The sequence below is a fragment of the Bubalus bubalis genome, chromosome 9 (genome assembly GCF_019923935.1).
Source record: "Bubalus bubalis isolate 160015118507 breed Murrah chromosome 9, NDDB_SH_1, whole genome shotgun sequence".
Classification (NCBI taxonomy): Eukaryota; Metazoa; Chordata; class Mammalia; order Artiodactyla; family Bovidae; genus Bubalus; species Bubalus bubalis.
The window spans coordinates 59,331,715-59,345,391 of record NC_059165.1 but is presented as its reverse complement, the minus strand read 5'-3'; the positions used below and the strand labels follow the sequence as shown (position 1 = coordinate 59,345,391).

The 13,677-nt window shown below is 43.9% G+C and overlaps 1 protein-coding gene across 1 annotated transcript; it reads left to right on the top strand.

Moving 5' to 3' along the window:
- Positions 1–81: 81 nt before the first annotated feature.
- IK (IK cytokine) lies at positions 82–12,431 on the top strand. Its single transcript, XM_025292568.2, has 20 exons — positions 82–243; positions 808–874; positions 2,949–3,041; positions 3,562–3,621; positions 4,627–4,794; positions 5,019–5,133; positions 5,601–5,671; positions 5,764–5,810; positions 6,879–7,042; positions 7,930–8,038; positions 8,391–8,430; positions 8,592–8,811; positions 9,051–9,069; positions 9,532–9,610; positions 9,896–9,976; positions 10,526–10,583; positions 11,566–11,654; positions 11,845–11,953; positions 12,126–12,160; positions 12,245–12,431. Exons 1-20 carry the CDS (start codon positions 228–230, stop codon positions 12,270–12,272), a joined length of 1,668 nt encoding a protein of 555 aa, XP_025148353.2. The 5' UTR covers positions 82–227; the 3' UTR covers positions 12,273–12,431.
- The last annotated feature ends 1,246 nt before the right edge of the window (positions 12,432–13,677 follow it).

Below are 13,677 nucleotides of genomic sequence, written 5' to 3'. Positions count from 1 at the left end.
CGTGATAGGTTGGCGTATACAAGGGGCGGGGCCATGCTTAGCCAATGCCATAAAAGCATTGCCGGTCGACTCCTACTCTGATTTCTCCGCCCGCGGCCGAGACGGAAAAGCTGGGGCTCGAAAGGAATTGTGGGTGGTCTCCTGAGGTGCATTGTGGGGAGATTCGTGTAGCGTTGTGTTGTTATCGGATCATCAGTCGTCGTTGTGGTTGAAACACCGCGGACGAAATGCCAGAACGAGATAGTAAGGCTTGGGTCATCTCTCCTTTCCCCGCGGGACTTGGGACATTTGGCGTGTTATTTTGGCCTCAGAATTGAAGCCGTATGTGTTGGGGGTGGGGCGGAGTGAAGGCGGGCCGGGAGTGTGACGCTTGGAGCCTGGCGAAGCAGTTGGGCTCCGAAAGAGGCCGGGAAACTCCAGATTGTCCCTAAATCTTGTTCTTGCCCCAGCCCACGACAGATAAGATTTATCTGTGGACCTCCCCCAACCCCTGTCACTTAATTTTCAGTTACGTCAATTTACCTTTTGCGTAGTATCTTAGATGTCATGTTCAGGATTTCTTGGCTGATCCTCCAGCCTGGTTTTAGGGGTCCCGTCCTCTGCGCTCCCGTAGCTCCTTGTATTTTTCTGCTTCAGCATTTTTTACACTGTATTGTCAGTGTCGCTGTTCTTGACTTTTTGCCCCACTAGATTGTGAGCAAGTTGACAGGGAAAGACATCTGTATTGTTCACTTCTGAATCCATAACTTTCGCACAGGACCTGACTCTTAAAGAGATTTATTAAATTAATATCAATTCTTTTTTTAGGCGAACCATTCTCCAATCCCTTGGCTCCAGATGGCCACGATGTGGACGATCCTCACTCCTTCCACCAGTGAGTGTTTTAATGTAGAACCATGGGAATGAGCTGGGAAATGAGCGAAGTGGTGGTGGTGATGGTGAAAGAATTCTGAATGTCTTGTCAGGAAGAATGGTCAGAGAATCATACCACTTGCCCTGTTATCTCTGTGAACTTTAACTGGGTTAGGCCAACTGCATAAAAGTGTTAGAGGGGAAATAATGGCAGGGTGAGTGCTAATTTTTTAAAATTCATGTTTAATTTTGTGTTATTTAGGAATTAATTTTTGTATAAAATTAAAACTTCAGAATGAAGTCAATGTTGTCTTTGATAACATACCCAATTTCAGTCCCTTTTTTAGAGGTAACCACTTTACCTTTTTTACACATATCTTTTTTTGCTACTCTTTTTAAAATGCATTTATACACATGCATTTATATCTCAGTAAAATATATCATTGCCTTATGAGTTAAAATATTAAAATTAAGTTATGTTACATTGTGTGTATATAATTTTGCCATCTGATGATCTTCCCTTCTCAATATCTTGGTCCTTATTTTCATGGCAGTGACAAGGACTCTTTTTTTTTTAAGTTTGTCTTTTGTCAGTTTAATTTGCAGATCTCTGGTACAGAATATAAGAGGGTAGAGGGAAAGTTTTTCCTACCCTATTTGTTAACCTACGTACTTGTTGGCGTCAAGTATACTAATAGCCAGTCCTACTTGGTTCTTGTTCTGCCTCAGCAGCGAGACCAACCCTCACCCTTAGTCTGATACTCAACTTCATCTTCCTCCCAGGCAAGATACCCTGCCTTCATCTTCCCTAACAGCCTGTCTTTTGGCTTTCTCTTAGCTCATGCCTTGTCTCATCAATGTCCCTCCAGGTGTGAGCATGGGTCCCCGGACTACCTGGCAGGGAGAGGCACGTGAGGTTCATGTAGTAAGTGTCCAGGTGGCTGGAGCTGGACTCTGCCACACAGTACACACAGAAGTGATTGCATCCCAGTGCCACCAGCTGTGATGGCTGTGCATCCCCCACATAGGTTTCTAAAATGCTGGTGGGTCAGGGCCAGGGCTCAGACCCCAGAATCCCACCCTCAGAACTCTATAGTATGGGATAGCTGTGTCCTAGTGACCCCAAGTGGAAATGTAGTCAGCCCCGAAGTAGGGATGCATACCTCTGCTGAAGGACTCCCTTCTTGACCAAACTCTAGTCAGGCTTCTGCAAGGCTTATATTTTTTACCAGGTCTCCTGAACCGAGTTTTAGCAAAGAATTCTGTTAGGGTGTGGAGAATACCATCCATCCATCCATCAATCAATCAATGAGATCCAGTTATGCCTCTTGATAATCTAATCAAATTCATCTTCCACTATACCTTTGATGTCTGAGTAATTTTCCATAAATTCCCTATTGTCTCTGTTGTATTCAGAGTTGAGTTTTGATCTCTATCCCCTTTTACAATAGTCTTAATTCATATTTTGGTAGTGTTGAAGAATCATTTTTGGGGAGACCTAGCAGGATTCTTTGCTACAGTGGGCTCAGCAGGCCAAGGAAAAGGCCTACTCTGAAGAGAATTCAAAGGAAACTTATTTGAGTTTGGTCATTGTGTCAGTTAAAATTATATCTTATGCCATCAGTGCTATGTTCTCCACATTTGGGAAATACTGTCACAGTTTATTTATTAATAGTCTCCAGTGAGAGTTTAGGTTGTTCCCAAGTTTTTATTATTTTCAAAACTGTAATTAGATCTCTTTCACATGCCTTATACACATAATGCCAGTAATTGACCAGGTTAAATACAGATGAATGGAGTTGCTGCATCATAGGATATTACACATTTAAATTTTAAGAAAGATACTGGCAAATCGTCCTCCTAGTTATCTATACTGATTTATATTCCTGTTGGCGATATGAGAATATCCAGTTCCCAAATTCTCACTCATTCTTGATTTATCAAACTTTTTAATCATTAGCACTGACGCATTAAAAAGGGCATGTCTTTGTTTTAATTTGTATTTCCCTGATTTCTAGTAAAGTGAACCATATTTTTTACATACTCCTTTTCCAGTTCTCATCGGGTACTAATTTGTAAAAATTTTTGCCCTTTAGATCAAAACTCACTAATGAAGACTTCAGGAAACTTCTCATGACCCCAAGGGCTGCACCTACCTCTGCACCACCCTCTAAGTCACGTCACCATGAGTAAGTTCTGGGTTGATCCAATCTGTGTCCTGACTATTTTCTATGGAAAATTTATTGAACTAGATGTCTTAGGAACTTGAAAGCCTTTTTTTTTTTTTTTTGAAGTCCATGGTTTTGATTCTCTCCCTCTTGAGATTGAAGCTCTAGGAAAGACTGGGATGCTCTAGGGATCTCAGTTTTTCTCAGAGTATGTTCCACGGACCATTTGTTGGACGAACTAGAGTTGCTGCTGGTGCTTAAATAAGTAGATTTCTGGATCCATTCCAGCCCCACAGACTCAGATTCTAGGGCAGATATTTGGGTATATATTATTTTAGTAGTCCTTCAGATGGTTGTGATGCTTTCTAAAATTTGAGAAGGACTCACCTACAAATATTGACATGGATCTCTGCCTGATTAAAACTGACAGTTTTTGCTTTGGTCAGTATTCTAGGCTTTTCTTTAATCCTCAAGGGTACTTCTTGGGGTTTCTTGGGCTGTGGCAATATTTTGCTATCCGTGAATTTCTTTTTTTTGCTAGGATGCCAAGGGAGTACAATGAGGATGAAGATCCAGCTGCACGAAGGAGAAAAAAGAAAAGGTAAAGGAAGGTGGAGGAGTGTTGGGTTTTGTGGTGGATGGTATTTGGGGGTAAGGAATAGGGGCTAGTTAGGAGCCAAGAGATTGAGGTTTTCCTTTGTCTTGAGGTTCTCTGCTTTCATAGTGGAGAGGAATGATATTTAGAATGGCAGTTTATTTGGCAGTTCAGGGCTTTGGAGCCACCTTGTGGTGTTTTAATCTCGTCTTGACCAGTTTCTAGCTGGATATTCTTGGGCATTTTGCTCAGCGTCTCTAATCTTTAATATTCTCAGGGGTGGAATCAAGATAGTGATAATTTTTATTAGGTTGTCATGAGGATCAACTGTGACAGTCCATGTAAACACTTAGTACCAGTTCCTGGCATATAGTAACCATCCAGTCAATCTTGGTTGCCACCGTCATCGTCATTGCTATTATTTATATGACACCAAGCTTCCTGGATCTCGAACTTTACTTTTTCCTCTCTTCTTGAGAAGGACTGGGAAGAAATGACCTGTTTTCAGGTGAAATTTGGAAGGTGATAAAAATTCAGGTGACTTTCTGCTTGCCATATGGAAAAGTCTCATACCTGTAGAGACTCAGTGATATAGAGCTGGGTGATAGTGAAGGATTCTGAAGTGACAGATGGAGTATACTGAGGTGGCTTTAGAACAGCATATCTGTGAGCTGGAAGAAGCTGTAGCTCTGCTTTTGAGGACTGTCAAGAGGTGGCCAGGGACTTCCCTGGTGGTCCAGTGGCTAAGACTTTGCCCTCCCCATGCAGGGGGCCTGGGTTCAGTCCCTGGTCAGGGAACTAGATCCCACATGCCCAAGCGAAAATCGAAGATCCCTCGTGTCACAACTAAGACCTAGCGCAGACAAATAAATAGTAAAAACAAAACAAAAAGAGGTGACCAGCAGTTCTGTCAGGACATATATGAGCTTTCAGCATAGAGAGTTGGATGAAGGTATAAAGAAACAGGCAGGAACAGGCTGAGCCTCACACATTTGCCTTCCCTGGTCACAGTTACTATGCCAAGCTTCGCCAACAAGAAATTGAGAGAGAGAGAGAACTAGCAGAGAAGTACCGGGACCGTGCCAAAGAACGGCGGGATGGCGTGAACAAAGATTATGAAGAAACGGAACTGATCAGCACCACGGCTAACTACAGGGCTGTGGGCCCCACTGCTGAGGCGTGAGTACTGAGCAGGCCAGGGCATGATTCTCAGCATTGCAGAGTCATACAGTGGCAGTATGAATTCTTCACATTTTCCTTGCTCTGGAAAGCCTTTTCCCCATACCAAGCCATTTCAAGAGGCACTTCCCGCCCACAAAGGATGGTTATTTTTTTTCCTAGGCTTCATTTTTCAAATTATCTATTCAAAGGCTAGTTCTTATGTGGTCTGTTTCATTCTCCAGGGACAAATCAGCTGCAGAGAAAAGAAGACAGTTGATCCAGGAGTCTAAATTCTTGGGTGGTGACATGGAACACACCCATTTGGTGAAAGGCTTGGATTTTGCTCTGCTTCAAAAGGTGGGCCTTGGTTGGTAGGTGGAGAGTAATACTGCCATGCTGAATGCTCTTATAAGGGCCTTTTTGGGTGACGAGGGAGACTGCTCTTAGTTCAAACCATCTAAAGGTCTCACGGTGACCCTTCTGTAGGACTAGTTGCTATTTGTCCTTCAAGTCTCAGCTTCAGTTTTATCTTCTTGGGGAAGCAAACCTTCCCATATCACCTAGGTATGGTTGTCTCCCCACTCCTTACCTCCTACTACCTGCACACTTGTGTAGCTCTTCTGTTTTATTTATAGCAGTTATCACATTTTGTTGTTTAATTGTTTAATTTGTCTGCATTTCTTTTTATAAGCCCCATTAAAGCAAGGACTATATTGTTTTCTTTAGTATTGAATTCTTAGTTCCTGGCACAGTGTGGCATAATGGTGTTCAGTAAAGATATGTAAAGTGAATAAATGGGTAAACCTTAAGTGCTTTCCTGTTAGGTACGAGCTGAAATTGCCAGCAAAGAGAAAGAGGAGGAAGAAATGATGGAAAAGCCCCAGAAGGAAACTAAGTAAGCAAGCATCAGGGAGAGCTTGAGAGTTTAGAAAGGTGGGGCCAAACATAGGAACACATTTAGCAAGAATATTCTTTCTGTCTTTTCAGGAAAGATGAGGATCCTGAAAATAAAATTGAATTTAAAACACGTTTGGGTGAGTACAGAATTTCTGCACTAGTGCCTCTGCATTCCGGATGACATGTAGGGAATTTAGTGCTCTGGGCAGGATAGGCTTCCCTTCTCCCTCAACCTACTTTTATCTCTTTTTTTGTCTCCAAACCAGGTAGCTCCCACATACTACTACTCTTAATAGAACTCAGATGTGGACTTATTTACTTAATATATTATTAACGTCCCCGGTAGTTATTTCATATATATTACTAATGTCCCTGGGCTTCCCAGGTGGCGCTAGTGATAAAGAACCTGCCTGCCAATGCAGGAGATGCAAGAGATGCAGTTTCCATCCCAGGGTCGGGAAGATGCCCTGGAGGAGGGTGTGGCAACCCACTGCAGTATTCTTGCCTGGAAAATCCCATGGACAGAGGAGCCTGGCAGGCTACTGTCCATAGTATGGGTCGCAAAGAGTCAGATATGACTTAACCGACATAGCACACTTGAACGCACTAATGTCCCCTCAGGCTGGACACTCGCTCAGATTTGGGCTTATCCATGAAGGGAGGTAGCATGGTTGGTGATTTAAAACTCAGAATTTGGAAACCTGCATTTGAATCCTGTGGTGAAATCATGCAGGGCATGTGATTTGGGGTGCAACCAACACAATTTCTCAGCTCCTGCTTGTCCACTTGCAAAATGGGGTTAATATACCTCATGGGATTATTGGGACAAAGAGAAATAATGTGTGTAACATGTCTTATCACATTGGGCATGTAGTAGTGCTATTTTTCCCCATCTTCAGATCTTCATCAGTATTAGTGTAAACTTCATCCTCCTTCCTCACAGGGCCTAATACAGTGCTAGGCACACAGTATTCAGAAGGCAGTGTACGAAGGGTGGATAAGAGCTCAGACTTTGGAGTTAAATGGCCAGGGTCCCATTCTTTGTTCTGTCTCTTAGTAGCTCTAGGAGTGCAGTAGTCAGATGACTTAAGTGGTAGTAAATCACCTAACTCACACACTTGGTATTCTTATCAGCTAAAAGTAAACTGCACCTGTTGTTGTAGAAGGTTCTTATTGGCTACTTGCTGCTGTTTCTCTTTTTGTAGGCCGAAATGTTTACCGCATGCTCTTCAAGAGCAAAGCATATGAGCGGAATGAGCTGTTTCTTCCAGGCCGCATGGCCTATGTGGTAGACCTAGATGATGAGTACGCTGACACAGACATCCCCACTACTCTTATCCGCAGCAAAGCTGATTGCCCCACCATGGAGGTGAGTGACCCAAGTCCCAAGAGCCTGCCATGTGAACCTCAAACCTGGTAATCAGCCTTGATGTTGCCCTGAGCCTCATCTACCACATTTAACCAAGTCCTGTCCACATTTTAACCTCCCAAATCTCAGTTGAATCCATTGACTTCTCTGTCTCCGCCAGTAACACAGTAACATTCCATTCTTAGCCATCATCTCTTGCTGAAACTATTAAAAGAGGCTCCTAATTAGTTTCCACACTTCCACTCTGTTTCCCTTTCAGTATTATATTTACTTTTATTATTATTGAGATGTAATTTACATACCATACAATTCACCCCTTTAAATCGTACAATTCAGTGGCTTTAATATATTCATAGAATATGCTGTGAATGTATAACTGGCATCAAAATCAATTTTAAAACATTTTCATAAAAACAAAAACATTTTCATCACCCTCAAAAAGAAACCCTGTACTATATGGCCATTACCACTTCCTGTGTCTTTCCATCCTTTTTTCTGTTATTTTTATACATGACTAGAGTGATCATTCCACAACATGAATTTTGTTTCCTCACGATTTAGAAGCTTTTGATGATTTCTTACCGTTAGGATAAAAAGCAAAATCTTTATCATGGCCTGTGAGGCCCTGTAACTCTGGCCTTTGCAGTCTGTTTTTACCATGCTTCCCTGTTCTCCAATCATCCTGGCTTTCTTGAATGTACTAGATTACTTTTGACCCAGGCCTTTGTATGCTGTTTCATCTGTCCAGAATGTCCTTTTACAACACCTCCTCTACCTGTCTTCACCTAGTTAGTTAATTTTCACCCATCCTTCAGTTTGTTAAAGTAAATGAATGAATAAATGAAGAGTCCTGCTTAGTGGGATAACATTCTTCTTGGATTTTTCAGGCCCAGACCACACTGACTACAAATGACATTGTCATCAGCAAGCTCACCCAGATCCTTTCCTACCTGAGGCAGGGTACCCGCAACAAGAAGCTCAAAAAGAAAGATAAAGGTAACCTGGAGGGTTAGGGAGAGAAACCTTAGCCTTTGAGGGGCATTTGAGGATGGAACCAAGGTCTCCTGGAGCCTTCTGTTTCCAGAGCATTGGGAGGCTCCTGGGGACCAGAGAAAAATGGTAGCAATGAAGCATTAGGAAGGGGATAGTTACATCTAGGTTCTGTCTGCTTGATCCACCCAGGAAGCAGTGGTCAGTTTTGAGGCATGGGGAGGGGAAGTAGGGATAGCTTTTGTTGTCCCATCTTTTAAAAAGAAGATGTATAAAAGGGTATTGAGAGCTGGGGAGCATGGTGAGGCTGGGTGGAAATTAACTCAGGAGTGTTTTCCTTACTCTCTTTGTGTTACAGGGAAAATGGAAGAGAAGAAACCCCCGGAAGCTGACATGAAGTATGTATCCTAGCCCCTAACTCCTGATCTGAGGGAAGAAGGTCTTCTGGGTTTCCTGTCTTTGGCATTTGGGGGAGGCCTTGGTGTGAGAATCTGGAAAAATGGTCGGGGGAGATGGAAATATGTGTGACTTTGTCAGCTTGGGATCTCTGTTTTCCTAGTATATTTGAAGATATTGGGGATTATGTGCCCTCCACAACCAAGACTCCTCGAGACAAGGAGCGGGAGAGATACCGGGAACGGGAGCGTGATCGGGAGAGAGACAGAGACCGTGACAGAGAGCGGGAGCGAGAACGAGACCGAGAGCGGGAGCGGGACCGAGAACGAGAAGAAGAGAAGAAGAGGCACAGCTACTTTGAGAAGCCAAAAGTGGACGATGAGGTGAGTGGGAGTCCCGGACACCAGGTGGAGGGGCTGCCCATCTTTGTGGCTGCCCAACCAGGTATAGAACCCCCATGAGTTATATAGGTGCCTCATGGCTCCATAGCAGCAACTGGGTCAACTAATCTGTCCTGGAAATGTGGGCAAGGGGTGGGGTAGCAAATTGTTTCAAACTTGGGGGAGAGATGAGTGGGCATCCTTTTTGGTGACACTCACTTCAGTTTCTGTTTTCTTTCCAGCCCATGGATGTTGACAAAGGTGAGTTGTACCTGGGGCATCTTGCATTGGCTCTGGCAGTGCTGCTTTGTTCTGGACTGAGAGTCTGACTCAGATTTCAGAGCTGCCAAGGGTGGGACCGGGGAACTTCCTATTCTGGGTTCTCGAAAGATCCATGCCTTGCTTTATGGGGTAGATAGAAGATAAGTGTGGAATTCAGTCTTCCTGTACAATGGTAGGCCATATTTGTTTGATGTAATTCTCCCAGCTGTGGGGTTCTGTGGATGTGAGGCAGGTTGAGCGAAGGATATTCTGGGCACACGACTGCATCTCAAGCAGAGTAGCTCATTTTGAATTGAAATGTGATTAAAACTTCTTTAGTTAAAAAAGAATTCTGTTGCTTAAAAAAATGTTCTTACAAAAAGCACAGGTGGGAAGTGTGTTGTAGGGAAGAGGTTGTAAATTCCTTATTTAAAAGTCTGAGCAGAGTTCTCTTCTGCGCAGGACCCGGATCTGCCAAGGAGTTGATCAAGTCTATCAATGAAAAGTTTGCTGGATCTGCTGGCTGGGAAGGCACGGAATCATATCCTTTATTTCAGTGTGTTCATGGGTTCTAGCAAACTGTTCTCTCTTCATTCCAACTCCACCTGCTTCCCCATAACCACCACCCCTCCCCCCCGCCTCACATGTCTTGCTCTTATCATTTCGTGCTGGATTTTGACGAGGATGAAGTCATGATTTCCCCTTTTTCAAAGGACCCATTGACGTTCTAGCCCTCTTCTTAAGAGTTTTCATGTTGAGGCTTCTAGCCCTTCCTGCTTGAAGTTTTTCTGCTGTTGGTAGAATTATTTTCTTTAATGTAGCATATGCTGAAGAAGCCAGAGGACAAGAAGCAGCTGGGAGATTTCTTTGGCATGTCCAATAGCTATGCTGAGTGCTATCCAGCCACGTACGTGAGACTTTTTTTCTTATAATAATAATCATCACATAGCTTTTTATTTATTTTTAATTTTATTTTTGGCTATGCTGGGTCTTTTTTTGCTGTGTGCGGGTCTTTTCTAGTTGTGACGAGTGGGGGCTACTCTCTAGTTGCAGTGGCTTTTCCTGTTGTGGAGCTCAGGCTCAGTAGTTGGGACACGCAGACTTAGTTGCCCACTGGCATGTGGAATCTGTCCAGATCAGGGATTGAACCTGTTCCCCTGCACTGGTGGGTGGATTCCTAAGCACTGGACTACCAGGGCAGTCCCGAGACTCTATTGAAGAAGGTGGACTGGGATGATTGGAGAACAAGGTTGGGAGTAGTAGCAGTGAGGTGGAAATCTGACTTGCTGGAACCCAGGGGTACTTCTTACTGGATAAAGTATTCTGTTAGGCTCTGTGTGGGAGGCCTAGGAGGGATGGCTATTCCTAGGCGTAAGTCTCTTAGTAGGTAGGTTTCTAAATGAAGCATAGGAGTCTGGAATTCCACCATCTCTTTTAAACTGTTGCTTCTTTTTAGGATGGATGACATGGCTGTGGACAGTGATGAGGAGGTGGATTATAGCAAAATGGACCAGGTGTGGAGCTGGAAGAATGGGTGGAGGCAGTTACTGTTTCACACATATCCCGTTTCCTCCTCCCAGAAGATCTGTCATTTCCTGAGGCTCATCTTCCGTTAGCTGGAGTAGCAGGAGCAGTGGCATTGTGGGTCTTGGGGCAGTTTAACTGTTTTAAAGTGTCACTACAAAGCCAAATGAGATAGGGCCAAGAATATGTTTCTTTTTATTTTCTATAAAGTGCCAGGCTTTGACTTCTGTCTTAGGCAGTAAGGAGGCCTTTAGTGCACATGTAGAAAAGGGCAGAAGGAATTTCAGTTTTTAGAAAATAACTGGCAGGAGAAAAAGGAAAATAACTTGAGTTTTATTATAGTCAGGATTGATATTTTCCTCTAAGCTTTAAACAAACAAAAGCACCAAACACCAATAAGGGTGAAGACGTGTCATCTTTTTCCTTGTTCTCTCTGTACTTTTGTGCTTAACAGCATGGTTTAATTCTGTTTTGGAGCCTTGCTTAACCCTGGCTCTGCCAGGTATTAGTGTTGTGACCATGTCAAATTATGTTACTGCTTATTTTTCAGTTTCCTCATTAGGAAAATGGAGAGAACTCTAAGTTCTCTCAGAAGAGTTTCTGAGAGAATTAAATAAGGTACATGTTAAGTGTGCAGAATAATGCCTGGCCCATAAGAGTGAGTGAAGTGATAGTTGCTCAGTTGTGCAACTCTTTGCGACCCCATGGACTATACAGTCCATGGAATTCTCCAGGCCAGAATTCTAGAGTAGGTAGCCTTTCCCTTCTGCATTGGATCTTCCCAACCCATAGTAAGTACATAGTAAACACTTATTATTGTTTATTAAGGTAGGATTTATTAATGATAAAACCTGGGATTATGGGAGAGCCTGGGCTTTAATCAAGGGCTAAAATTTCATTTCCACTGACAACTCTTCCTTCCCTGCCCACCCCCCCCACCCCACCCCCCCCCACCATTCTGTCCTGCAACAGGGTAACAAGAAAGGTCCTTTAGGCCGTTGGGACTTTGACACCCAGGAGGAATATAGCGAGTATATGAACAACAAGGAGGCTTTGCCCAAGTGAGTCTTGGTACTAAATACAGCCAAGAGTGAGGAGAGGGATGGGGGGTGGTTAGAGGGCGTAGAGGGCATAGTCTGGCTGAAACATTACGAAATCAGTTCTCTGCTCATAGGTCCTCTGGGAACACCTTGCTACTTCTCTGTAACCTCTGATGCCTCCTTCCCTCAACTCCCCTTTTTTTCCCTTCAGAGCTGCATTCCAATATGGCATCAAGATGTCTGAAGGGCGGAAAACCAGGCGCTTCAAGGAAACCAATGACAAAGCAGAGCTTGATCGCCAGTGGAAAAAGATTAGTGCGGTAAGTGGGACTGTTTCTGGGTGGGAGGGCCTTAGCTGGGAAGACATACTCGCCCACAGATTCAGGAACTACTCAAGGGATTGGAGAGCCGTGGAAGTAGGAGAGAGGTCAGCCTTGGGTTTCAGGTGAGCTTAGAATGGCAGTCTGTCAACTATAACTGTTGTTCTTGCAGATCATTGAGAAGAGGAAGAAGATGGAAGCTGATGGGTGAGCAGCATTATTTTTCCTCTGTGGGACTGGCGAGAATTGCTTAGTATATTGATCTTATGTTCATTTCTCCTTCTATTGCAGAGTTGAAGTGAAAAGACCGAAATACTAAAATCTCTGGTTCCAAATCCAAGAATAATCTCCACAAGGATTTACTCCCCACTGCTTGCTTTATACAATTCCAAAAAAAAGTTGAAAGATTTTTTTGTGTGTGAATGTATATAAATTTCATTGTATAATGTTTTGATCCCATTAAAGTTGGTTAACCTGCTGTCTTATCTTATGTATGTTGAGGGCCCAGGTACACCAAGAAGTCTGCTAATCCCACTGATTGTATAAAAATCACATGGAAAAGGTCAGCTCAGTCCTTTGCTGAGCTGTGCTTCTGTTAATAGATTCCTAAGCAATATATATAGTAGCCTGGATACCCAGTGGAGAAGGGACAATTGACCCTCACTGATAGCACAGAAAAACAAGGATGATTGGTCTTAAATAGCAGACTCATCTGGGGACCTAGTCTTAGGGTAGAGGTTCTCTGGGACTTAGGGTTAGCCCAACGGGCTGCCAGTCTGATGCCAAGGTTGTGCACGACTGGGCTCTAGGTGAAGGCACCTGATGAGAAACACTCCTCCTGGGAACAAAAAACCTTTTACAGATTTATGCCCTGCTGTGATCTTCAGTAATTCCAAGCAGAAATCACTGCTTATTGGGTTGGAGGGGAAGTGAGGAATCCCTCACTTGCGGAATCCCTGTCCTAGATAAGAGGGTGCCCTTCAACACACTGAACAGTTTGTCAAGGCCTAGGTGTGGGCTCTCTGGCCTTCAGCTCACTCCTTCACCACCCTTTTCTTCTTCTCAGCTTAACTGCCAGCACTTTGGTACTTGTCAACAAAGGTCACAATTTATTTCTGGCTGGTCCATAGCTGCCACTACCTTCCCAGAGGTACAACCTGAGGGCTTACAAGATCCAAGGAAAGCTAGATGGCTACCTTAGCCAATGCCTTTGGTTACTTTCACCTTGAGAGAGTATGGGTTTTTTGAGGAAGCCAGCTTTGTGCATGGTGTCTAGGAGGCTGAAATTGGGCTCTGTCTGCAATAACACCTAGATGGGTTAATTTCAGACAGTAAGTGATACCCTGATTTCATGGTTGTTGGCAGCAGTCACAATTAGGTAAAAGGTCACAGAAACAGACCTGGCTCAGATGAAGAGTGGTCTTGCCTGGAGAATCCCAGGGAAGGCGGAGCCTGGTGGGCTGCCATCTATGGGGTCGCAGAGTCTGATACGACTGAAGCGCCTTAGCAGTAGCAGCAGAGGGTCACTTAAGATCCAGACCTGGGGGTTGACTGCCAGTTTAAATTTCTGCAAGTACCACCAAGCCTTCTGGAAGTAACCAGGTGGCCGCATCGTGAGGAACAAGGACTCACAAGACCATACAAGGGACTTGGAGCCTCGCTGAGGTCTCTAACCTCACTTCTTTCACCTCTTCTTAAGGGAGCTGGGTATCAGCATGTAAGAT